Source organism: Paroedura picta, chromosome 11 (assembly GCF_049243985.1).
Source record: "Paroedura picta isolate Pp20150507F chromosome 11, Ppicta_v3.0, whole genome shotgun sequence".
NCBI lineage: Eukaryota > Metazoa > Chordata > Lepidosauria > Squamata > Gekkonidae > Paroedura > Paroedura picta.
In genome coordinates this window covers 22,664,386-22,689,964 of record NC_135379.1, presented here as the reverse complement: position 1 = coordinate 22,689,964, position 25,579 = coordinate 22,664,386, and the positions used below count along the sequence as shown (strand labels likewise).

The following is a 25,579-nucleotide window of genomic DNA, read 5'->3' as shown; positions in this document are numbered from 1 at the left end:
ACCAAGCCCTTTCAGTGTGAGAAGTATTTTCATGGGTCCCACAGTTACATCTTCTAAGAAAGAAAGAAAGAAAGAAAGAAAGAAAGAAAGAAAGAAAGAAAGACCAAATCTAAGAATATATCTTCGTGTCTGCCCTTTGTTCAGCTTTGAAAAGATTTTGAAATCATTATTTTAATAACCAAATGGGGCAAAACATATAGGGATGATATCATTCCAAGGCCATTAAATACCATCACGGGTAGTGTAAATTGTAAAGCAGCAGTTGTAAGGGAAAAAAATAAAAGGAACTATTTATGAAAGTTAAAATCAACAGCAGTGTTGCTTTTGAACAAATAATAGCCGTTAGTTTTAAAGTAGGCACAAAAACAGTTCAATGCACAACACTTCAATGAGTGCAGTTAAAGTTCTTGCCCCCATGAAAGCCAGTAGGCACAAATTAGAATTGCAGAATTAAAGCTGTATATTTTTCTCATATATAAAAGATATCCTTGAATATGGAATCCAATTGTATATGCAATATTATTAGAAATTAGTATAAATTAGATTATTTAAACCAAATTATTGAATATGTACAGCCATCCATGGTTTACAGATTTTACTTTTAAAAAATTGTTTAGTCTCCCCATGATACTAAACTTGGCCATAGAGTTGCTGATGTGGAAGCACAAAGTGATATATTACCAATTTCTGAAACAGCATATTTAATCAGTTTTTATTCACCAAACACACACAAATATTTCAAAGCATGACATACATACATTTTCCACATTTTATAAAATGCAGAGGTTTTCCAAGAGAGAAAAAAGCACTCATCAATCTTTTAATACTGTTACACTGGTTAGGCCTGTGGGACCATTCCAGCAGCAACAGCACTTCCACCCGGGTAAGCACTGCCATTAGTGGAATGGGTTTACAGGATCTAGCCCACCGTAGGGAACATTTATTATAATAAGCAAAGTACAGAGCATTAATGTGGAAAACCATTCTTTTTGCTTTGAGCTAACCATACATAACATTTCTTATGAGAAAATTCATCTTTGGCACAGTATAGATCAGGGGTGGCCAAACTGTGACTCTCCAGATGTCCATAGGCTACAATTACCATAAGCTGGCAAGTGCTCATGGTACCTGCAGTTCGTGGACATCTGGAGAGCCACAGTTTGGCCACTCTTGATATTGACATATCCTTTCCTACAGTCCCCCAAAATAAAAATAAATAAATCTTGCATGTAACAAATTATTCCTAGACATCATGATAATCAAATAAACAAGCAAAGAGAAACTTAGCTAGATTTTGACTGGAAGACAAGATCTAGAACTTAAATTGAATACCTGGACAGTCTTATATTTAATTTAGCTGGATTTAATTTAGTTGGATCTATTTGATCTGTCCCCCTAGCTAAACCCTATCAATTTTGGTAACAAATGTTATCAAACTAATAAGACACATGTGTAAACACACGTCCAGATTTCTCTATCTAGTGTGTACAGAAGTCTTCTTCAATGGACAAAAAACTGATCAACATATAAAGCACAAACCCATGTGTAAACGAGCACATGTCAAGGAAATATTGTATGAAAAACCCTGAACAGGAGCCAATAATATGACTGCCACCATCCAACACTGTGGAAGAGCCAAATCAACTGTGTAAGGGGATAAAATGGAACAACATTTCTACAAAATTATACACTAATAGATATTTATGGGTTGTGACAACAAAATTAACTGATTTATACACTTTCGCATACACATTTCCATTTATAAATCAAAGGACAAGCCAGACTAATGTTATATGCAACTCATCTCCCATTGAAATACTCAGCCCAGAAATGATGTTAGCATCTGCATAACCTATATGGAATTAAAAGACAACACAAATGCTGCTGGATTGTTTTAAAGGAATGACAATTGCAGCCTGATTGTTGTCACTGAATTGCCAGCTCTGACTTAGCCGCTTCAATTTATTTTACGAAATTTCCCAGAGGATGGAAAGTGTTAATTTTTAGCTAAACATTATGCAGATGATGCACCACACCGAAAGAGTTACATGACACACATCTATGATATTACTTCAAGTGATCAAGGAACGTATTTAATTGATTCAGTCACTAAGACTCACACAACACCGAATTTTCAAGTGTGAAATCATACCAAAATCTTGTTAGATTATCATTAACATCATAGGAAATTAACTGTTGGGGTAAATCACTACAGGCGTCTTGGGCAGCTAACACATGAGGTGCAAGAGTGAAAGGTACATCACTGAGAAGTTCAGAAATCAAAGGATTGTTTTCCACATTCTGATTTTTCTCTGTCCTCATAGCAGTGCCTGCTTCAGTCAAATTTGATCCACTGTCTGAATTTTTCTGAGGAAGAAAAAGAAAAAAAAATCAACTATGCATTTGGAAAGGTTCACAACAGATATAACCAAGAGTGGTTGGAACAGCTCAAAATTTAAATGGATGACTCATGACAATGTTTCAAGCTAACATCAAACAATAATGGTAATAAAAACGAGCATACCTTATGAATACTGAACATTATGTCTGGGAGTGCAAGAAAAATTGTGCAAAAGAGTATGCCGTCTTGCAGTTAAATGACAGTCAATATTATGTCAGCACTGGCACTAGGTTTTAAATGAATGCATTCTTTTGGGGGGAAATACCACACAGACCATCTCTTTGAATGACTACTTGATTCAAAGTCTGCCAGAAGTTCCAATATCCATTTGCAATGCTCAGCCCCTTGAGATGCGCAGCAAGTCTTAACTATGATTAACAGGACCATTCCATATGATCAGTTTGTGTTCGGTATGTGTGCCTTTGTATCACTTTGTGGTGCTCAAGCCATACATTTTCATTTACAAATTTAGAGCGTCACAGGGAACTGAACATTTAAAAAAAATCAAACAACAAAATTTGATTGAAAACCCAGACAGTGTATTCATCACTACTGTCATTATTGTGCATGACTGGTGTGATTATAGCAGCCCAAAAGACATGCTTCCAGACTTATGTTTTGACTAGTTAGGTCTGGTGCTAGATCAGATCAGTCTAGCCCGGCACTATCTTCTCCTTCCTCCATATAAAAATGAGCTACCATACATGCTGTCTTTCTTTTACAGTATAAAATATTTTTTAATTCCCAAAGTCTTGTTTGTTTGTTAAATGTCACCTGTTTACAACTTAACTCTTGAATATAAATGCAGAACTTCAAATAATGACTCAGATTAATATATCAGTGGGGTAAATAACAGTTTTAAACTGAGAACGCTTTTTTAAAAAAGCAGGAAAAAAGCAAGCTACAGTACATATTTTGGTCTTCCTCCATTCACTTCTTTTCTTTACAAATAAACTGAATCCAGTTATTCTCAGGAAATGCTACACCGACATGAATATTTTATGCCTACTCCGTGTACAGAAGTATGGTAAGTAACAACATGTTATAAAAAAACTATTTCAGTCTTACATACCAGAAAATAATGGCCTTTTATTTCTGAATCTAAGCATACTAGATTTGAGCAGTGCCTTAGTGACTAACAAGATTTTCAGGGCATAGCTTTCTGAGTGTAAACTCAGATGCTTGATGAAGAAAACTTTGACTCTTGAAAGTTTATACCTGATGAATACAGTGTTGACTCTCAAAAGCGTATACTCAAGAGATAACTGGTCTCCAAGGTGCTATTGGACTTGGTTCTAGCTGTTCTGCTGCCAGACGTTTTCAACCTTTTGACCATGAAGGAGACCCTGAATTATTTTTTTAGGCTTTAAAGAGCCCAGGAAGTGATATCTGATGGCTATGCATCCCTGCCATGCCCCCTGGAAGTGACCTCACCTGGGGGAGAGCCAGGAGGCAGCTTAAGGCAGAAGTAGGCATGCAGGTGCATAAATCATGAGAGAACTCACTTATGCTCAGGAATGGGAGCAATGGAAGAAAAAGGTTCCCTAGCTTGTGAACAAATCTATTAAGGCAGACCCCTGGATGGGAATCCCTGTCTACTGCAGGAAATGCAGACCCCTGGTTGGGAATCCATGTCTACTGCAGACCAACATAGCTATCCTATGAAACTATCCTTAACTAGAGTAACTGGACATGTATTGTCACATTCTCTGTTGCTTTTCATGGAATCATAGAATTAGAGGCGGTCTCCAGGATCATCTCCAGGATCAACCCCCTGAAGAATGCAGGAAATGGCCACAAAAGCCAAGCACTGACAAAAAACCCCTCCCCACCCACCCACAATCTGCCTAAATTCACAGAACTAGCATTTCTGTCAAATGGCTATCCAGCCTCTGCTTAAAAACTTCCAAAGAAAGAGAACCCACCACCTCCTGAGGAAGCCTGTTTCACTGAGGAACTACTCTATCAGGAAATAGTTTATTATGTGAAACGTTGTTCACTTATACTAGGGGAGAAGTTGGATGTGAGGAAGATTTTGAACTCTTTTACTAGCAACCAAACTTATCTATAAAAACAGGAAATGAATTTACTTGAGTTGTCTACTGTTAGCAATGCAAGTTATTGTTGTTGCTATTTGCTGCCAAGTCACAGCTGACTTATGGAAACCACTTAGGTTTTCCCAGGCAAGAGATGTTCAGACGTGGTTTGCTATTGCCTGCCCTGGTGTAACAACCCTGGTATTTCTTGGTGGTCTCCCACCCAAATACTAATCAGGACCAACCCTGCTTAACTTCTGAGATCTGACAAGATCAAAATAGCAAATGTCAGGGTGTAGATACACTTAATTCAAACCCACAAACGCAAGGAAAGGAGCTATACATAAGACAAATATTTACTTCTCTCCATAATTTACATTGTCCAGGGATACCTAACTCTGTATCCAGCCATCAGGCTAGCAATATCTCTGAGCAGAGTAATTCCGTGGGTGATTCCATGTCTGTCCGAATGACCTCTTTCATCAAATAGTCAGAAGCGCTATCAGATTTGCAGACATTGTTTCATATTATTGAGGAGTGTCTAAGGTTTATTGAACTAGTTTTTATAGATCTATATTGACTATCATTTTATTGTGCTTCTTTATGCCTTTTGGAGAAAGGAACCACACCCCCGGGGGTAGAGGAGTCAGCCAAATATTGGTCGTAATATACAAACTATTATGGACATTACCAAAGAGCAAGGAAGGGAGTAAACAGCATTACGGGGTGGAAAACAAACATCACAATTATAACTTTAAGCAATACAAGACCGTTGTCCTGCATATCCACAGTACAATTCTGCTTCTTAAATTAGCCATTTTTCTATTCAGCTTAGTTTTCTTTGACTGAAAATGTACTGTCCCCCAAAGTGTATAATATAGGGCTATTCAACTGAAGTATCCAATAAACATATCATTAATTAAATTATGGACTTCTTGCAAGGAATGTTAATTATGTAGGCTGGCCCAAAGTTATGGCCGTGACATGCTGAAATTTCTCTGGGCAACATAACCCACAGGGACATCTAATGCTCTGGCTCAGTTTTTGAGGTTTTAGTTAAAAAAAAAACTATATAGGAAACTCTAGACAAGATAGAAATTTGGGGTCAGTCATTACACACTGCAGTTACATATTCACATGAGCATAAATATGACAGCAAATAGCTGTATTGAATTCTTATACTGACACAAACCTAGGGCCTTTTCGCACAGGGATCTTTGTTGCAAATTGTTTGCGGAATGAAAAATCGCCATTTAAAATAGTGGAATTCGTCGTTATGCATACCTGCCTTTGTAGTGGAATCAGTTGCGTTTTTTAGCGTTTCCCACAGGCTTCCGGTCTCGGCAGAAATCGCTAGAAAGGAAGCGCTATTGCCAAGCTCGTCCCGCCCCTGGCCGTCAAGCAGCCAATGGGCAGCCGTTAGCATGCTCCCAAACAGCCCCTTTCCCTTTAAGAAAGGTTTTTTTTTTTAAAAACGACCCATAGCAATGAATCTAGGTAGATTCGTTGCTACGGAGAGACCCATCCAGCTGCCTAATGTGAGCTGTCGTTTGATTGTATGATCATTTGCACGCTGCCTCGAGTGATAAAAAAAAAAATCCCCCCCCCCTCTCACGGGCACGATTTTCGGCTGAATTTATTTGTAAAAAATAAAGGGACTTTATTTCAGCAAACGGGCTTTTCAGTTGTTTGTGCTTAGTGACTAAAGGTGAAGGACTGAAGCCAGGGAAGCCTCTAAACAGAAAGAGGCTCGCCGGTGCGTTTATCCCCGCTCGCTCGGAGAAAAAAAAATGGCGATCGCTTCGCCGGAAGTTTGGAGGAGAGAGCCAGGGGGAGGGACTTTGAAGAACCAGCAACAATGGTAACGCACAGATCTTTAGCGCTACTGTTGCAGATTGGTTGCAGGAGTGTATCGCTATCCGGAGGGTGAATCCACTTTTCTGGATTCCCCTGAAAGCGCCACAACGAAGCGCTTTTTGCTGATTGGTTTCAGGATTGTTGCAGATTGTCTACGACGTCGTGGGTTATGTCAAATTAGTAGCGTTTCCAAATAGCAACCATTCTGCTACTTTGAAGCCGTGCGAAATGGCCCCTAAAATTGTACATAATCCACTATTACCACTCCTTAGAAGGCAAAGATTTGAAAGACCCCAATTAGCTCAGAGGTTTGGGTATTAGTGTTAAGAAGTGACTTAAACTAAACATGGATGGCATTATCTATCCTGACTAGGCTTGTGCACTTTGGCGCACTTCAGCAGCTATTCAAGCCCGAGGTGGCCAATGCTATGGCGCAGGGAGGAGGGGCAGTGCTGCCACCGGCGCTGTCCCTCCCCCATACACTGCTGGCTGCCTTGGGCTTGAATGGCCGCCAAAGCGCACAAGCCTAATCCCAACTCTACCCAGGCACTATGCCAGGCTTTCTCGACCAGTTTAAGTGAAACCTGGGGGTTTCCTGACAGTCCTGGAAGTTTCCTAAATGGGTGGGAGTTAATTTTTTATATATTTTTTAAATTTTTAAACATTTATTGGGTGATATGATCATATATAGTCATGTCAATCCACTTCCCCAAATAGCCAATGATAGGCCTGGAGGAGGTGGAAAGGGGAGGGACCCTGGGTAGGTATGTATATAGCTATGCTTCCTAACCATATTCTTCATGGTTGCACCACTTCTGTGGTTTTTCAAAGCCTGAAGAATGTTTCAGGGGTTTCTCAACAGTAAAAAAAGTTGAGAAAGGCTGCACTATGCTTTTCCATCCTCATTCTGAGCAAACAGTTTCAGTGACAAGTGTAAGGGCAGCAAGTCAACTCTAAGATGTTATGCCAAGTCAAGCAGCATTGACTATGGAAACTTGTTATCAATCTGTTTCAAATACGCATATCATAATAAACTGTGAGCACAAAGTCACGGTTATATAAAATGGCTGGTGCTTCCATGCGTCTATCTTTCAAGCACATTATTTATAGCAGTATGTCTGGAGAATTTGATATTCTACACTAGGCATGCTGGCCTGTATCCAACCATGCAGTTCTTCTGTGTGCACAGCATTTTCAGTTCTTCTGACGGAACAGCATTTTCATTTGTGGAAGAGGAGATGGCAAGTTCAACCAATGAATTTCCAGCAATTTCTTCTTCCTCCTGCAGACCCATAACTTGTGAGGAGGTCACTGGACTGTAGCAAGATGGGGAAGTGATAAAGTTCTCTGCAAGGTCCATTAATGGTTGAATACACAATGCTGATTCTACTTAACACAGCTTATACCACTGCTGATACTCAAATCATATTTAGAAGTTTTCTGCTCAAAACACTACAAGGGCTTACCACAACTTCTTGCTAAAATGGAATGTTAATTAAAATTACCTAGAACAGGGATGAAAATTTCACATCTGAAAATCACAAGCCACAAAGAAATCGTATTTACAGAAAATACTACACATTTATCCACAAAAGCAAACTTTTCTCATCTTTAATAATGGTTGCAGCATTCAAGGGTTTAAATGCTTTCAGACTCCAAAGAGATGTGCACAGAAATACGAGAAGCCTTTGAGCATGGAGAAAAATACTGTGGAAAATACAGACAACAGTTAAGGCTAATTATTTCTCAGTCCTTCAAATGTAGCACAGTGTTCCATTCTATGGTGTTGTCATGGACACTAACAACAGTGAAACATAATGGCGAAAGTACTAGGTGTGGATATACAAACCTGTGACTGAAATCCCCCTTCTATTAATGAAGCTAAGTGGTCCAGGGCTAGGACAATAAATGGATGTAATGTGAAATACCTTTCTCTTTGCTCTTTTTATCACATTTTCATGGAACTCAAGGTGGCTTGAAGAATTCTCAGGTAGTCTCTCACCCTCTAATACAGTGGTTCTCAACCTTCCTAATGCCGTGACCTTTTAATACAGTTACTAATGTTGTGGTGACCCCCAACCATAAAATTATGCAACCATAAAATTATGCAAGAGTTCATGATTGTATATAATTCCTCCCCCCCCCCGGGGTTTCTCAGTTCACTTCTGCCTCTTGTCCCACCATGCCGATCTCACTCTTTTCCGTCTGCAGGAGGAGCGGAAACAGTGGCAGTGCCCCACCCAGCCAAGCTGCTCGCCTTGCTATGACCCCTGTAAAAGGGGTCCCGACCCCCAAGCTGAGAACCACTGCTCTAATAGCTCCAGGAAGGCAATTACATCAAGTGTGTTCTAGCCATACACTGAAACCAGGATATAGCAACGAGTATATTCCAGCCCAGGGCTTCTGAAATCACTTTATGGTGTTGGAGCTACGTTTTTTTTGACCAAGAAAAAATAATTAGTAATTATATATCTGGCTGATCCGGAAGACCAATACTGCCCATTGTTCACATCATTTATACAGCACTATACTTTAAGAGGACTAGAAAAAGAGTTGGTTTTTATAAGCCGCTTTACTCCAGAAGGAATCTCAAAGCAACTAACAATTGGCCTTCCTTTCCTCCCCCAACAGACACCCTATGAGGTAGAAGAAGAGGAAGAGTTGCTTCTTATATGCTACTTTTCTCTACCCAAAGGAGGCTCAAAGCAGCTTACAGTCGCCTTCCCTTTCCTCTCCCCACAACAGACACCCTGTGAGGTAGGTGAGGCTGAGAGAGCCCTGATATCACTGCTCGGTCAGAACAGCTTTATCAGTGGTGTGGCAAGCCCAAGGTCACCCAGCTGGCTGCATGTGGAGGAGTTGGGAATCAAACCCGACTTGCCAAATTAGAAGTTGCCACTCTTAACTACTACACCTGAGTACAAAATCTTTTGTAGCAACACCAAAAAAAACAAGACTCCTGGTTCTTCTCCGACTTCCCGATAGCACTGTGACTTAGGCTCTGTCTAAATTATCCAACCACAGTATCATGAATATTTGCATTCTTACAGGGTAGAAGAAAATGCAATTCAGAATGCTGATAAGGGGTCATAACTTAATTGTTTCCCTAACTGAGTCTTCTTTAATTTTGCTTTTCATTCCCCCCTTGCCTAGCACCCCCTGTAACTGTTATAAGATAAGCAAAATGATATAAATAATATCAATTTAATATTGTCATCTTTTATTTTAAACAATCAGCATTACTACAAGAGAGAGAACAGTTAAGACATTGATGCTCTTGGGAAGATTTAATTTGAATACAAGATGACTCATGAGAATGGTTGCTCTTTTGGGACTCATGGAGTACAGTCAGCATTATACCTAAGAACATCCTCTAGGAAGTAACAAGGTGTTCCAATAGTAGGACTACAGTGCAATGCTAAGGAAGAAATACTACAGTACCTTCCATGTAACTCTAAGCAAGTTTTATTATAAATCAGACACAAAGTTGAGCTACTGGATTAGATTCCACTAGCAAATGTCCTTTCTTTAAAATGAAAGAATTTTATCCCGATGCAAGAGGGTCTTCTGCCGATGGGTGTTATTCCTACATTGGTAGAAGGTTTCTTTCACCAGGTTGAAGGGCCCCTTAAGCCTCTTTCTTTGAAATGAAGAAACAAGCTACTACTTCGAATTTTACATAGCTCAGATATCTTGGCAGAGGTGCAAAAGGAAGCTCTTAACACAAGATTACTTATGGAGCCCATAATATTCTCCACAAGAAAGTGCTGTAAAAATTCACACAGGTTAATGTGGAAGGTATCCAGGAAGTACTACCAGAATATAGAGGTAAATTTGAGCTTAGCTCTAACAGGCAGAAATATGTCAACTGTTGAAAATATCAAACTATCTAAAGGAGAATTATTTTACTGCCCTTAATGGAAATAATGTATTTGAAAACTTTAATACCATGCAACCCCACCCCAATACTCATGCTTCGTTAGTTGATTATATGTTTCTCTGAATGGCCTTGCAAGTATCAGTACTCTGGAGCAGGTCATAATTCTCAACACAAGTGAAAGTGCAGGATCCTTTTCAGCAGCAATTAGTGAACCTGAGCTTGCAAACTGTAGCAGTGCAGCTTATTTTTTTCTCAACCTGAGTGCCATCCCCATTCAGGTCTATATAGGGAGCTGAAAAAATCAAATAAAGGCTGAAGTCATCATCTGATTACAAAATATTTGGAAAGCCTGTTGAAAAATAGGAAGACATTGTGATGATAAAGTGTTTGGGGAAGATCATATGGTCAATAATTCCTCTGCTTCATCTTAATCATTACTGGGGAGTAGGGATCGGAAGATTAAACATCAGAATATTATCATTTTTAACTATATTGACTAAATGGCAACAATTTGGTCCCTTCTAGTTCTTTAGCCTTGTCTCACTGTAGCTGTTGTTAAAACTCCTTGCAACTCTTTCTAAGCCTATCAATCAGCTATTAATGAAGGATGAAAAGGTTCACTATACAGACCTCAATCCAAGACCAGCCTACTTCAGTCCTCTGCTAGCCTGCTCATCAACAGTGATATACCTTTTTAACAGTTCTGAATGTAAGCAGCACAGATCCATCTAATGTTGTATATATTCTGTAATATTGGCACAGCACAAAAAATACCAAAACCTAGCATGGGTATAACATGCAATATGTTTTTCAGTCTGTATGACTGTAGAAACAGGGCAATTCCTAATGTCAGAGAAACTTCAGGACAGTTTTAAGTGGTAAGAAGCAAGGCTTCAGTGATCTGAATTAACACCTTGTCTCTTCTAGCAATGAGCAGGAGCAATTATGCAAAGTATGAACACTTGCTTAAATGGTAGAAGTCACTGCATCCAGACCTTCTTGAAATAGAATTCTGGTTCTGGAACACAGAATTTTGATTTGCTTACCACCACAGAATGCACCAATTACTGGGGATATTTGGTATTATTCTACTGTAATTTTATAAGCAATCTATCCCATGCCTTTAGTACCTTGCTTCCAGCTGAATGTATGAGACTGTGTGCATCTCAAATTTAGCAAAATCCTCCAGTGTTTCAAAAAAAAAACAGTTCATGGCCTAGCTAAGTATAGGGAAATCAAAAATACTATTAGATGATTTGCAAGGAGAAATCACTGGTTTCTTTTCAAAGAAACTAATTTTACACGTTCAAATCATAATGTTCACTAGATTGTACTGTATTATGAAAGCATCATTGTCAACCACTCTGAGCCACGAGGGAGGGCAGTATATAAATATGGTAATAAACAAATAAGCAAACAAGCAAGCAGGACCACATACGTAGACTACCTATTAGTTTTACATAAACTGTATTTGGATGCCATTGAAAAAAAGGGAAACATTAATAACACCAATAAGATTACCAACATCTGCTAAGGAGCACACAGCTGGCCATCGGTACACAATACAATGTCAAACAATGAGCTACTTTTACAAGGTGACAGAAAAGAAATATGAACGATATAAGTTATATCTACAATTACCTGCACTGTTGCTTATAATCAGTCTATCCCAAGAGGCTCCCGAACCCAGACATTTGATAAGCTTTATAAATCCTCATTCATAAACATGCCATCTGTCAGCTAATTCTTCATGGGTCTTCACAAATATTAACTACTATATACTTTGTTGCCAAAAAGAAAGGAATACATAATGCTCCTAATTTTCTGACAGACTTACATAAAAATAAATTATAACCACACATTGACCCTCTGGCACTGCAGTTTACTACCCTTATTAAAAGGCAGAGCTATTTGTGCTTTTTGGCCAGAAATCCAAATTCTATGTAGGGAATAGAGCTGTACAAAGGTTATTCTGCAGATTTTTAGTGTTCCAAAACGTTCAAATATTTAGACAAGGGCTGGGAAAGAATGATGAAGAAATTAAGGACAATTCACAAATGAACAGGTTGGCGGAACAGAAAAGTGTATGGCAGGGGTAGTCAAACTGCGGCCCTCCAGATGTCCATGGACTACAATTCCCAGAAGCCCCTGCCAGCATTCGCTGGCAGGGGCTCCTGGGAATTGTAGTCCATGGACATCTGGAGGGCCGCAGTTTGACTACCTCTGGTGTATGGGATAGAATCACACACAGCAATGACATCACGTATCAAACAATATAGTGGGGTGGATCCAACCATCTTCTACAACAGGACTCGGAGAGAGCTCCCTAGTCTTTGCCTTTATCTGCTTTAATGGGCTTGGCCACAGGCTATTCCTGGCATTGACATAAAAGCAGAGATCTGCTGCTTCCATTGACCTGGGGTTGGCGTTCATGTGTGCCTGGGAAAACAGGGCAGGAAAGCTGGCAACCCTAAGAGGAAGTCTCTCAGTGCACAACAGACCTGACCCAAGTCAGGTTCAAGCACACCTAGGAAGTGTAGAATTCCAGAACATGAACCTACACCTACCTGGTAACTTTACCTCCTCCCTGCAAGGATAAGACTTTCACTCTTCCGATCCAACCTGCGCCCGTGAAAGAACTGGGTGTCCATGTTTGTTAGCCTGCAATCCGTACATTCTACATCCCCAAACCACTGTCTGTGCATATGTAGTAAGAATGTGGAATTGAAGAGCACACACAGTCTGGGTAATAATGCAGAATCACTTCAGCATAAGTCTATGGAAGTCAAGGGGCTTCGGAAGGAGTAGCTCTGCATACGATACCCCTGTTAATGTGTTTATTTCCATAGTATGATCTCATGAGCAAGACCTGGAAGAATCTAGTATATTTGGTCAGGGAATCCTCCCAGAAAGAGCCGCATGAATGACAGTCCCAATATAATCATTTGCATATGTATGCTTCTGTAGGAACCATTACAGAAGCACCAACAGAATTGGGCAACTATTATGTAGAAACTGGCCTTCCTAAGCAAGCATTTCAGTGATCAATTATTGCTTTATTGCTACTGCTGGCTGTCTTCTTAATTTTCCTTCGTTTTGCAAAGGCACATCAAACAAAACATTTCAGTGGCAGCACACACCAAGAGACAGCTATCATTGACAAACAGCAGCTGCAGCAGGGTTTGGGCAATAGACAGCAGGGGAAAAAATCATCACATTAGGTTGTGAAGTTGGTTTTGTGGTCTGGTTGTTTAAATATATTCAAGTCTTGCCTGACACCATGCATACAAACTTAGTTTGATCAGTCTTTATCTGCCTGTAATTCACTCAAGGTTTCTGCATTCCTTGTTTTTCCCCATTGTATGAAAACACCCTTTTGAATGCAAAGCAATTCTTCTATGCTTCTAGGCTTGATTTTTCAGAAGGAGGCAGATACTATGATCTAAGGCAGTGGTCCCCAACCCCCGGTCCGGGGACCAGGACCGGTCCATGGATCAGTCGGTACTGGGCCGCAGCTCCTCCTCGTCCTCCTCCAAGGCTGCTGCCTCGGGGGCTGCCCTGCCACTCTGCCGCCGGCTAACCTTTGGTGCTCCAGCATCTGCCATGGCTGGGGCTCCCCCTCAGTGTGGCACTGCGCAGCTGCTGCTAGCAGTTCCCCCAGTGGGTGGCGGGAAGTCAGGGTCGCTGGCGGGAAAGCAAGCGGAGTAGGGGCTCAGGAGGCAGTGACGACGTCCCTTGGCAAAAGACTGCCCCCCCCCGGGCCTCAGTAAAATTGTCAAGCGTTGACCAGTCCCTTGTGATAAAAAGGTTGGGGACCACTGGTCTAAGGCATATGTTTCCAAGAACCTGGGGTAATATCTATGTGTGCAGGAAAATATAAGAGGTTTGAAAAAATGAGGGATTATCCCCCCAGTAACCTGCTAATGCCTGTACATACTTCATATACATAAAACAAACAAAAAGATGACTGAAGAGGATAAAATGGGCAACTGGATGGATTGAGGAGCAAAGGAAGGGGGGGATGGCATGTTTATACAGAACAACAGAGGCGGAAACAAGGGACACCAAGAGAGACGGGTTTCCCACTATTATGTGCATTCTCATGGGTTTTAACATTTGTTCTAACCTGCAATGCATTGGAAATATCTTGGCTGTACAGTAAAACATGACTTTTGGTTGAGCTGATTTTCCAAAATAACATTCAGAAATTGTTATCATTTCTAGATTCCTATTAACTTTAACAATATTTCATAGCTGTTTTATCTATCAGTAATGCTTACTAAATGTAAGGCCATTATATTTAGCCTTCTACACTCAATGGTGATATTAGAAACATGATTTATGATTTGGTTCAATTTATCATAAAACAAAATCCCGAATCAACGGTAATTCAGTTAAAAATAGACTAATGATAATGATCTTTTAAATTGTTTTCATATATTCCATTAGAGATTTATTTTCAGTGCTTAGAATTAACTTTGCATACTGTAGATCTCAGGTTTTCATATTCTGGTCTGAAGTTGCTATGATTCCAGTTGATTCTTATCTGCAATTATCGTGTATTATCGTGTATTTTTGGCTCACTGCTAAGATGAAATGTCTGGGAAAAGCAATAGTTCAGAGCGCGTATCACAAAAATCTTATTGTGATTAACAGAAAACTATGGAGTTGCACATGGTGGACTAGACTGCATGAACAAGTAGAGCGCCACCCTGTCATAATAAAGCTGAGCCAGTTTTCTGATGCATCATAGAATGGTTAGTATGGTTAGACCTACTGCTGATCAGCAGAAGTGTGGCATCAGGTATAACTTATCATTTCTGCTTTTTATCACTTACTGTAAAGCCTTATCCTTCCCCTGGAAGACTTATTATACTGAAGAAAGAATCAGGCTTCTGAGGCCTTTACATACCCATTGCCATTATTGTGAACTAACTCAGATTTAGCAACCCTTGTTAACAACTATAGTATTTTCTTAATAAAGTTAACAGGAAGACTTTCTGACCTGTAAAGTCTGGTCAAGCCCAGTGCTGCAAGACATGTTATCTTTAAATTCGTTTCTTCCTTCATTGGTTGTGTTGTCTAGAAGACACAATATAAAAACTGCATTAACATCTCCTTTATGATTAAAATACTGCTTACCAGGTAAGAGTTGTACATCTTTTTCCACAATGGCTTTTCCAACAAGAAAGGAAAGGTTGTAAGCGGCAGGCATTGGTGTTGGTGGAAAGCGCCATCAAATTGTGGCCAACTTATGGTGACGCCATAGGGATTTCTTTTGCTTCAAGAAACTAGCTAACAGTCTTTTAGCTTGGGTCCAAGCTGTATGTAACATTTGGACATGAGTCAGGTCAGTAGACCTCTGATTTAACTAGTGTTCCTTGCAGCCAGACAGTAGCTTCAGGGAATTTATTTCCCATGTATGATAGGGTCCAGTTAGGAGACTGATACTGTGGTGTGGAGAAGAAAAGGAACCTCTACTAAATGCCATCATGGGGCCATTTTAGCTTGGGAGAACATGGTGGAAATATTAATTCAAAACATTTTAATCCTAAAAAATACATATATTTAATATTAAAAATCAATTAAAAACATAAACCGGAAAGAGGGCCAGTGAAAGAATATCAAATGTACAGAGCCTTAAGGGTTAATTACCAGTATCTTGAATTGGGTTCAGACTGAAATTAAAAGCTATTGTACATGGAACAAGATCCTGAAATCTGCTGTCCAGCTATGAGGAAAGCCAGTCAGGTTACAGAAACCCAGACTTAATTCATGTACAAACGTATCATGTAGTTTGAAGCTAGGTGATTTCCCAGTCCTACAGTTGTATTATTAGGGACCAGCTTAGCAAAAAAATTAAAAAAGTAATTTGCATGTAGCCCAACAAATCCAAATTACAACAGCTAATGAGTTAAGGCAAGGTTTTTTTGTTTTTAGCAAATATTATTTTGCTATTTTCATAAATGAAACATGCTTTCTAAAAGAACAGTAAAAACATTACATTTTACATTGTATTAACCCTACCAAAATCTAGACATTTACTATACACAATAAACATAAAATGTTACTTCAGCATCAACACTCCAAAGAGGTTCTCAACCCTAAAATCTGTTCCAAGAATTTCTCCCTAATTAAAACCAAATGTCTTGGACTGCCTGAATACAACTTCTATTTGTATTCTGTGATTTAGCTTCCAGGCAAAAAACTACTCTCCATACTAGTCATTTAAGTAAGCACTGTGGGTCTGCCATGTCCCTCTTAGCAACAGGTGGAGAGTGGGGTGGGAACTTACCAAGAGCATCAGGAATGCCCATCTGGCAAACAGCGGTGTGTCTATATCACTGCCCATGTTGAGGGACACTGAGGTGATACTCTATTATCTGGGCAAACACTCTACAGTAAATTTGGCTTCTACCATAAAGTTTTTGCTCAAATACCATAGTTTCACTCCAATAATGCAGATGCCATGGTGCTACTTCTGCATAATACGGGCAGTGATATAGACACATCGCTGCATGTCCGACGGATCTTCTTTGGGATAACTCCCCCTTCACCAGCCAGCTCATCGGTGGTGGGGCATTGTGGCCTGGCAGTGGAAGATTTACACCTCTATTGGGGTGTCTAGTAACCCTAACACACTGAGATGTCAAGATATGCAGATACAGATATGAAGCATAACTGTATCCATTACGATTTTTATACCCTGTTTTCCTTTGTGGCTCAAGGCACCTAGAATAACCTTTTTCTGCCAGTCTGTCCAGGCCACTATGCAGATAATTTTATTGAAATCAAAATTCTCTGCTTCCTGACTGTTATTGGGAAAAAGCACTAACTTGTTCTTTCAGATTGTAAATGAAATACTGATAGATAATGATATAATTTTAAAGAATTCTGAGTACCACCTAGTCTGCCTAGAACACCGCAAGACACAAATGAAAACATTAATAAAAGCCTTAAATGTTAAAATACTGCAATTGCATAGGATTAAATATGCCACAAGATACCAAAGTGATAAAACTGTTTTAACCTAGGTATCTAGTCTGTCAATATTCTCAATCATAGAAGTTCTCTTCAAATGAATTTTTTAAAGTGGTAAATAATCTCCATTTTGCAATAGTAAAGATTATTTTCTGGCATTTCTTTCTCTTGCTTTTTAATTCTGCTATTTGAATTTATTTTAGAATCAAACAGAGAACATTAAGGGGCATTTCCCACGGCTTAAAAATAGCACAATGGTTGCTGATTGAAAACGCTACTAATTTGCCATAACGCACGACGTCGTAAACAATCTGCAACAATCCTGAAACCGACCCGCAAAAAGCGCTTCGTTGTAGCGCTTCTAGGGGAATCCAGAAAACTGGATTCACCCTCCGGATAGCGATACACTCCTGCAACCAATCTGCAACAGTAGCGCTAAAGACCTGTGCGTTACCATTGTTGCGGGTTCTTCAAAGTCCCTCCTCCCGAGCCTGTCCTCCAAACTTCCGGCGAACTGTTCGCCATTTTTTTTTTCTCCGAGCGAGCGGGGATCTACGAGGCAACGGGACAGCGACTGGCTTTCAAGCACGATCACTTTCGGAAATTCTGCCCGGACACCACAAGAGTTTTTCACAAGCACAGTGGCACACACCGTCACGTTCCCAAAATTTGCCCAAAGCTTAAAACCCCGTCTACCATCGGCCAGTCCTAGCGGAGTCAACGTACAGGGAGCATTTTAAAAAATTTTCCTCTGAGCGTGCCAACGAACATTCGCCGTTCGCAGTCTCCTGCTTAGCTTAGAGGGGTTCAATAGACATGATTCGTGGTGATTTCATGAGGGGCGGCTTATGTGTAGTGGGTCTTTGTGTGGTTCCCAGTGCGTGCTTGTGCTTGGGTGCGGACAACCCCTTCCATTGGCGGCTAGACCTCCGGCAAGCGGAGTTGCCGTCCCCCGTTCATTTTAAAAAATTTTCCTCTGAGCGTGCCAACGAACGGTCGCCGCTCGCAGTCTCCTGCTTAGCTTACAGGGGTTCAATAGACATGATTCGAGGTGATATCATGAGGGGCGGCTTATGTGTAGTGGGTCTTTGTGTGGTTCCCGGTGCGTGCTTGTGCTTGGGTGCGGACAACCCCTTCCATTGGCGGCTAGACCTCCGGCAAGCGGAGTCGCCGTCCCCCGTTCATTTTAAAAAACATTCCTCTGAGCGTGCCAACGAACGTACGCCAGTTACATGTCATGTTTGGTTGATTTATGCTGTGGCTGGTGAATATTATTGGGGAACTGCCGAGTACTGCCGCACTTGCTCTCGGTTGAACACCGGCATGCGTTTGTGTAATGGCGGACATTTTCCTAAAATGGCTCCCGCTGCATGTTCAAACTGCTCTTCTCGCGTGTAAACGAATACGCGCATGCGTTAAGTCAAACAACAAGGGCGCCAATCTGGCCATTAGGAGCAGATCCTGTTCCCGCGCGAGGAGTTTTGAACGTGACATGTGACCTGATGTGGCCAATGTGCGTGTCCCCTGCTGCCCTCCACCAATCAGGAGCCGGCTAGTCCCTTTGTCTTTGTGTGCGGGAAGGTATATGATCCGTTGCACCCTGCACCTCCCACCACCATTTTGCTCAGCTACTAGCAAAAGCAACATGGAATCGTCTTCTCAAGCCTCGTCCGTCCCTGCAACCGGCCGTGGCCCAACTTGGAGGGACGCGGAGATCAGGGACCTGATCGGGATTTTCTCGGAGGAGAAAATCCAGGACGCGTTCCAGTCCTCCCACAGGAATAGGGAGGTTTTTGAACAAGTGGCTATTAAGATGCGCGCCCTGGGCCACAACAGGACCGGCCTTGAATGCCGGTCGAAGACGAAGACAATGAGGGCAGAGTACATGAGAGCCGTGAACCATAACAAGGGTTCCGGCAACGAAAAGGTGACCTGCCCCTACTTCGAGGAGCAGCGCCAGCTGTACGGGGACGGGGAAGGATCCGGCAGGCCGAAGCGCGTCGGCCGGAGCCTTAAGGTGGTTCGGAAGCCGGCTGCCCCGGTCGAGGAACCACCCGCTGAGGAGGATCCCGGCGAGGGAACCTCCTCCAGCTTTCGCCCTCCACCCCCCGTCCAGCAACGAGCCGCGGAATCGGTAACGCTGGACCTGATCGCCATCGTTCCTGGGGAGCCAGAGGAGGCTCCTGAGCAAACGCCCCTTGCCTCCGGTAAGTGATTTTCTTTTTATTTTATATTTCCTTTTAAGCAAATGTGTGTTCTGACGTTTGGGCATCGTTTTCTCGTGTGTTCGTTGCAACGCATAATACGGTAGGCTGTGGAGAGCTTGCTGTGGTTACTATTTGAAACGGTTTTAATTTTATAATTTTATAATTTAATTTTTAAAAGATTTTAAAAGAAGGTAGGCTGTGGAGTGCTTGCTGTGGTTACTATTTGAAACGGTTTTAATTTTATAATTTTATAATTTAATTTTTAAAAGATTTTAAAAGAAGGTAGGCTGTGGAGTGCTTGCTGTGGTTACTATTTGAAACGGTTTTAATTTTATAATTTAATTTTAATTTTTAAAAGATTTATTAAGATGGTTGGCTGTGGAGTGCTTGATGTGGTTAGTATTTGAAACGGTCATGTTTAACCAACAGCCCCAAAATATTTGCAGCATGCCTCGCCCATAGGCCTTCTGCAGTACTTTGGCTCACAACTTTGGGAGCTTGCTTTGTGGTTCATGGTGTATGCTTGCTCGTTTTTCACTATTTTCTGCTCTTGTCCACAGAGACACAGTTGCCAGGGACGGGGCCCCTAGAGTCTCCAGCAGCACCTGACGTGGATAGTGATTCGGGGGCATCAACTAACATTGGTAGGTATTAGTAAAAATAGGGGGGGGGGCTGTTTTAACTGCTTTGTGCTTTTCTGTTTGTGCAGGGCAGCAGCACTGCTAAGAGAAAGAAGAGAGTCCCTCTGCGTTGCTGGTGTAGGCTTTGAAGCTGGCTTTGCCACCCTTTGGTCCTAGATCTGTTTTTTTTCCTTTTTTTGCAGATTTCATACCCGGAACACAGGAGGAGGAACAGCCTAGGGTGCTTGGACCTCCTGCCCGGCGCAGGCGGATACAGATTCAAGATGGTGAGCGTGCATGACCTGTTCCTTTCGAGCCATAGCTGCAGGACAATGTCGCTAGGCACTAACCATGTGCTCCCTTTTAATTGTTGAGAGTCCTGCTGTGCAAGTAGGCAAAAGTAAAAGCACACCATGGGCAAACAAACAATAGCCATGTGCTCGCCGGGGATTGTTTAAATTCTTGGCAGGAAAACACGGGGACAAAAAAGAACACCATGTCCACCATGGTGTGTTTTGACTTTTTGGATGTTACTAACAGTTTTGTTTCTCATTTTTTGCCAACAGAGGTTCTTTCAGATGAGGAGGAGGAACCACCCCTGGCTCCAGGCAGCCCACCACCTAGAGGTGCGCTCCCAGCAGAGGAGAGGCTTACGAGGGAACGCGGCAGGCTGAGGCGCGTCTCCGTCTTGACAAGCGTGGGAGAGAGGCTCCTTGAGCACTGCTATGAGGAGTCACGGCGTGCCGCGGCCGCTGACCAAGCCATGCTCACACTCATTGCCCAGGAGGGGAGAAAATTGAGGGCAGTCCTTAGAGAGACAAACCAAATCCTACGCGAAGGCGTGGAGGAGGTGCGTCTGATAAGGAGACTCATGGAGAGGGCTGTAGCGGTCATGGAAAGGGCCTACCCTCCACAAATCGCCCCCCCACCACCACCCACACCAACACCACCACTTCCAGCACCCACCCCACCGACTCCCTCTCAGAATGCCTCCACCCAAACAAGAAGGAGGACTATTCTCGGAAAGAGAAAAATAAAACCAGCAGACAAGTACTCCCCCTCCTAGTTTTGCCCACTTTTTCTATTTCATGTTATCTGTGTTTTGTTGTTTGTTGAATAAAGTTTATATTTTTGACTCTGTCTCTGTGTACCCTACTGTAGAATCTGCAAGGCTGAAAGCGGCCTCTCTAGTGATTGTGTATATTGTGGTTCTGCTGTGTGGGTTGGAGGTTGGAGGGGTGTTAGTTCAAGGAGTTTTAGGAGTGTGGTGTGGGGTTAAATATGTGCGAGTTTAAGAAGTCACACTGGAGTCTTGTTATAAAATTTGCAATAACATTTTATTTTAAAAAACATTTTAACAGGGGAAAAACATTAGGGAATGAAACTTGGAGCCCCACCAGCACCACCACCCCCCACCCCCCTGGAAAACCAATTTTTTTTAACAAAAGTATACATTTAACAGGGGAAAAACATTAGGGAATGAAACTTGGAGCCCCACCAGCACCACCACCCCCCACCCCCCTGGAAAACCAATTTTTTTTAACAAAAGTATACATTTAACAGGGGAAAAACATTGGGGAATGAAACTTGGAGCCCCCCCCCCCCAACCCCTACCCCAAAACACAAACAGGAAACAAAACTCAGGTCCCACCGCTCCCCTCCCCAGCCCCTTCCATCGCCCTAACTCTCCTGCACAGCCGTCCCACGGTCCCCCTAACTTTGCGCCGGAAGAGCTCTTCGTCCTCCTTCTTCTTAACTGTGGGGAGGGAGAAAAAGTACACATTAGTACCACACATATTTTCAAATTTCTTTAGTTTACATGCATACACTTTTAAGTGGCCTTAGCCACAGTGTGAGAAGAGTTGGGCAGTGGGGAACATAACCTACGCTCTTCCGCCTCCCTCTGTTGCCTGTGCTGCTCAATCTCCCCTTTCAGCTCCGCCACTTGAGCCTCCAGGGAAGTAACTCTGGCCTCCATGGCACGCAGCCTTGCCTCCACAGTTTCAGCTATAGAAATCAAACAAAGAATTTGATCACACTCCAAAAGGAAGCATCACATCAGGCTCCCATATGGCTCCGTGTGGGTACACACACATGGGTCTCCCTCACAGACATAAAACTCTCACCTGCAGCCTGTCCCGAGGTGGAAGGTCCCTCTTCCTCCCCCTCCTCACGCTCAGGTGCTGTTGCCAGCTTGGATGGTGATTGTGTGGCTGGGCAAAGAAAAAGACAAATCATAATTAAAAGCACACAAAACAGAGATGAAACACAGCTGGTGGACACACCACAGTTAGAGTCTAAGCGCATAACCAAAGTGGTTCTACAGTACTGGCTGGCTAAGTCTGAGGGGGTTGACAGCATCTAAATACTTTCTCGAATTTCATTGGGGACAGTAGGGGAAAGAGGCAGCTAGTCATTCCATGCATGTTTAAGGGCAAAACACAACGAGGGCAGCACTCACCCATATGCCTCCTCATGTCCAGGGGGGGCTTCCCAGCCTTCTCCCATATTTTCACCATCTGGTCGTGGAAGACCGTCCTCCCACTTGGCTGCGGGATCCCCCCCCACTGTTCCAGACTGTTTAGGAAGTCCAGCTTAAGGCGCTTGAATTTTGTCCGGACCTGCTCCCAGGTCCGGACATAGCCCCTCTCCCTCAGCTTTGAAGCCAACACCAGGTAGGCACCCTTGGTGTGGCAATGGGTGCTGGCCATTAGGCGGCCAACACTTTTTGATTGTAGCACCAGCTCCAGAAGTGCCTCAGCCTCGGCGCGCTGCCAGAAGGAGCCCTTCCGTGGCTTCGGCATCTTCGGAATGACGGTTAGGGAACGAACGTGCGTTGCTCCGATCGACCACCCCGTTTTTTAAATGTATCAAAGCTGCCCACCAATAAAATTATTCCTTGGAACATGAGTGGATTGATCCTCCGGTTTGACAGGGGTCGCCAATACTTCCTGGCTACCCGCCTCCCCGAACTTTCCCCATTCAGCGCTTCCGTATTGTGTTTGTCAATTTCAGTGGGGAGTTAGCATTTAGGGCTGTCAAAGTGCTTTTGGACCAGAGAATCCCCGTTTTTTTGCTGGCAAAGTACACAAACCGCACAAGACAAGGTTAAACAAAGAACACAAAACTTTATTCAACAACAGAGTAGGAAAAACAATTAAACACGCCTCCTGTTTCTGTAGATGTGGGTGGCTATGGCGTCCCGAACCTTGCACCCCTCAGCATATATCCTTTTTCTCCTTGCTTCAGGGATGTCCTGTGTATCCTGAAGGACTACAGGTTCAGGTTCGTCCTCAGGGAAGGGGATGTTATGTCCCTTGTCCTCGCATATGTTGTGCAAAATCACACATGCGATTATCAGCGGAGTCACATTGTCAATATGTACATGGAGTCGTGACATTAAACAACGGAACCGTGACTTCAAACGTCCAAAGGCACGCTCCACTACATTCCTTGCCCGGGAGTGACTGAGGTTGTAGTGGCTCTGCACGTCCGTCCTTGGCCGCTTGTAGGGAGTCATGAGCCAGCGTCGTAATGGGTAGGCTCCGTCCCCGAGGACCAACGCCGGCACACGCACGCCCTCAATGGTGGCGGTGGGGTTTCCTGGAACAAAGACCCCTTCGTCCATGGCTTTCCTGAGGTTGGATTCCCTGAAAACAAGGGCATCATGCCTCCTGCCACTCCACCCCACCTCGGCATCGATAAACCGGCCGGAGAAGTCCACTGTTCCTTGCAGGAGAACAGAGCAAAAGTCCTTCCTGTTCCCGTACTCTTTTATGCTTCCCCCGGGGGCACGGATAGGGATGTGGCTTCCATCGACGGCCGCAAAACAATGCGGGAATCCAAGCCTGGCAAACCCGTCCATACTCTGGAATAAGGGAAAGAAAAGAATATAAGCCATGGCATGTCAGCGTGGGGTGTATCGCGTCTTCGTTGCTGACCTGTCAAACAAGAAAAAAAATTTAAAGGGCAAAGGGGATGGAATGACACTCACCGCTCCAAGCCGGTCTCCGAGGCACACGACTTTGCTGAACAATTCCGCCTCCATGGCGAGGCAGAACTCCTTAAGGATATCGCCAACCGTAGTGACTCCGAGTCCGAATTGCTGGGCTACTGTCCGGAAGTACTGAGGGGTGGCCAAGTACCACAATGCGGCAGCCACCCTTTTTTCAACTGGAACGGGGCGCCGCATGCCAGTGACTTGCCTCTCCATGCGTCCACGTAGAGCCTCCACGAGTTCAAAAAATGTCCCCCTCGACATCCTGAAGTTGGCAATCCAGTGGTCATCATCCCAGCGAGTCCACACAAAATTCTCCCACCAGTCAGAGGATCGTTCGTCCACCCAGAACCGGGGGGGGAACCGGACCTCTGCCAGAGCTTGCCAGCGTTTCTTGGCCGCCATGGTTACCCTTACAGAACGTCTTCTGCTGCTGGTCAGCGTTCCGGCCACCCGTTCTCGGTACTCCGCGATAGCATACGTCCGACGCGACAAGGCGGTATTCATGCGCTGGACCACCGCGAGCATGTAAGCCAGCAATTGAAAAATAAGCCTCTCCATTGCAACGTTGACCTGTGCTGCGGGCAGTAGGCTACGCAAACAAAAGAGTGAGGCCGACCGCGTGTCTGCCCAGGTGCATATAAGCAGGTAACCTGTGGGCGTGTACTGTGGGCGGGGATTAACCAATCAAACATGTCAATGCATCTGGTTCCTAGAAAACAATAGAAAACACGTTCCAAGGGCGCCAATGATCGGACGATAACGCGTTGCTACGGGGTTTCCTGGGTTTTTTAAAAAAAAAGGGAACCCCGACAAGTTCGGCTTCAGGGTCGAGGTCAAAGGTGTGCCTGCAGTTTGATTGACGGGCACGGGAGGCCAGAAGCGCTAAAAAGGGACCTCCTTTGTAGCGATAAGACGGAGAACCGGAAGCCTGTGGGTTACGAAAGTGGCGAGAAGTGAAAGTGCCAAATTCCGCAAAAACCGCAGCTGTGCGTTACGGGCACGGCTAGTTACATTTCGCTACTTGAAGTAGCGCTTTCACAAACGGCAACCAAATAGCAACTTTGAGCTCTGTGCGAAATGGCCCTAAGTAACCACCTTTTTCAGTAGTTTTTTTTTCCCCACCCAATTTTCATGTTGCTTTCATGTACACTTTCAATTATGCTACAGCTGCCTATTACTGACCACTGCTGTTGTGAAAACTGTACTGGAGGACTGTGAAAGTCTTGATTAAAAAGCAAATGTTAATGTGAGACAAGCTAGATCGGGTGCAGCTGCTCCATTTCACTGAACAGGCACCTCTTCTCCATTCAGCTGTGAAGAATGGCATTGACTGTAAATTGTTCTCTGCTGATAGGTTCCACAGTAAACACAACCACAATACTTTCAGTTTTGCAAAACCATTTATAAAAAGGGATCTAATACATGGGGGAAAGCGTTATGGTTTGTTGTCTTCTTTATTTCTCCCTTGATCTCCTGTATGCATGCAAAGACATAACCAATGCAAATGACAAACAGCAACAGTTTGTGTTAATTTTCCAGATGCATTAGATGCAAATTATGTTGCCTAACCTCGAGCCAGAATACCCTTTACCATCTA

At 43.0% G+C, this 25,579-nt stretch overlaps 2 protein-coding genes across 4 annotated transcripts in view; one reads left to right on the top strand and one right to left on the bottom strand.

Annotated features, from left to right (window-relative positions):
- Positions 1–684: 684 nt before the first annotated feature.
- UMAD1 (UBAP1-MVB12-associated (UMA) domain containing 1) overlaps positions 685–25,579 on the bottom strand; it is a 42,169-nt gene continuing 17,274 nt past the window's right edge. For 2 of the 3 annotated variants that reach the window (XM_077302733.1, XM_077302735.1), the window contains exons 3-4: positions 15,180–15,256; positions 685–2,367 (exon numbers count right to left, since the gene is read on the bottom strand). In XM_077302733.1, coding sequence (XP_077158848.1) covers positions 2,110–2,367; positions 15,180–15,256 — 335 coding nt within the window. In that variant the 3' untranslated portion in view covers positions 685–2,109. Of the gene's footprint in view, positions 2,368–15,179; positions 15,257–21,599; positions 21,739–21,869; positions 21,990–22,108; positions 22,196–25,579 lie in introns of those variants that run through there. The other variant, XM_077302734.1, reaches the window with a different exon arrangement.
- Positions 16,644–21,703, top strand: LOC143820354 (uncharacterized). Its single transcript, XM_077303038.1, has 4 exons — positions 16,644–16,745; positions 19,763–20,006; positions 20,186–20,269; positions 20,549–21,703. The coding sequence occupies exons 1-4, from the start codon at positions 16,644–16,646 to the stop codon at positions 21,046–21,048; spliced, it is 930 nt and encodes a 309-aa protein (XP_077159153.1). The 3' UTR covers positions 21,049–21,703.

Excerpts from the sequence above, each read along its gene's own strand:
- LOC143820354 (XM_077303038.1), top strand. The coding sequence starts at position 16,644 with ATGGTGCTACTTCTGCATAATACGGGCAGTGATATAGACACATCGCTG. Across the intron at positions 20,007-20,185 it reads GGGGGCATCAACTAACATTG|ATTTCATACCCGGAACACAG; the intron begins GTAGGTATTAGT and ends CTTTTTTTGCAG. Across the intron at positions 20,270-20,548 it reads GCGGATACAGATTCAAGATG|AGGTTCTTTCAGATGAGGAG; the intron begins GTGAGCGTGCAT and ends TTTTGCCAACAG.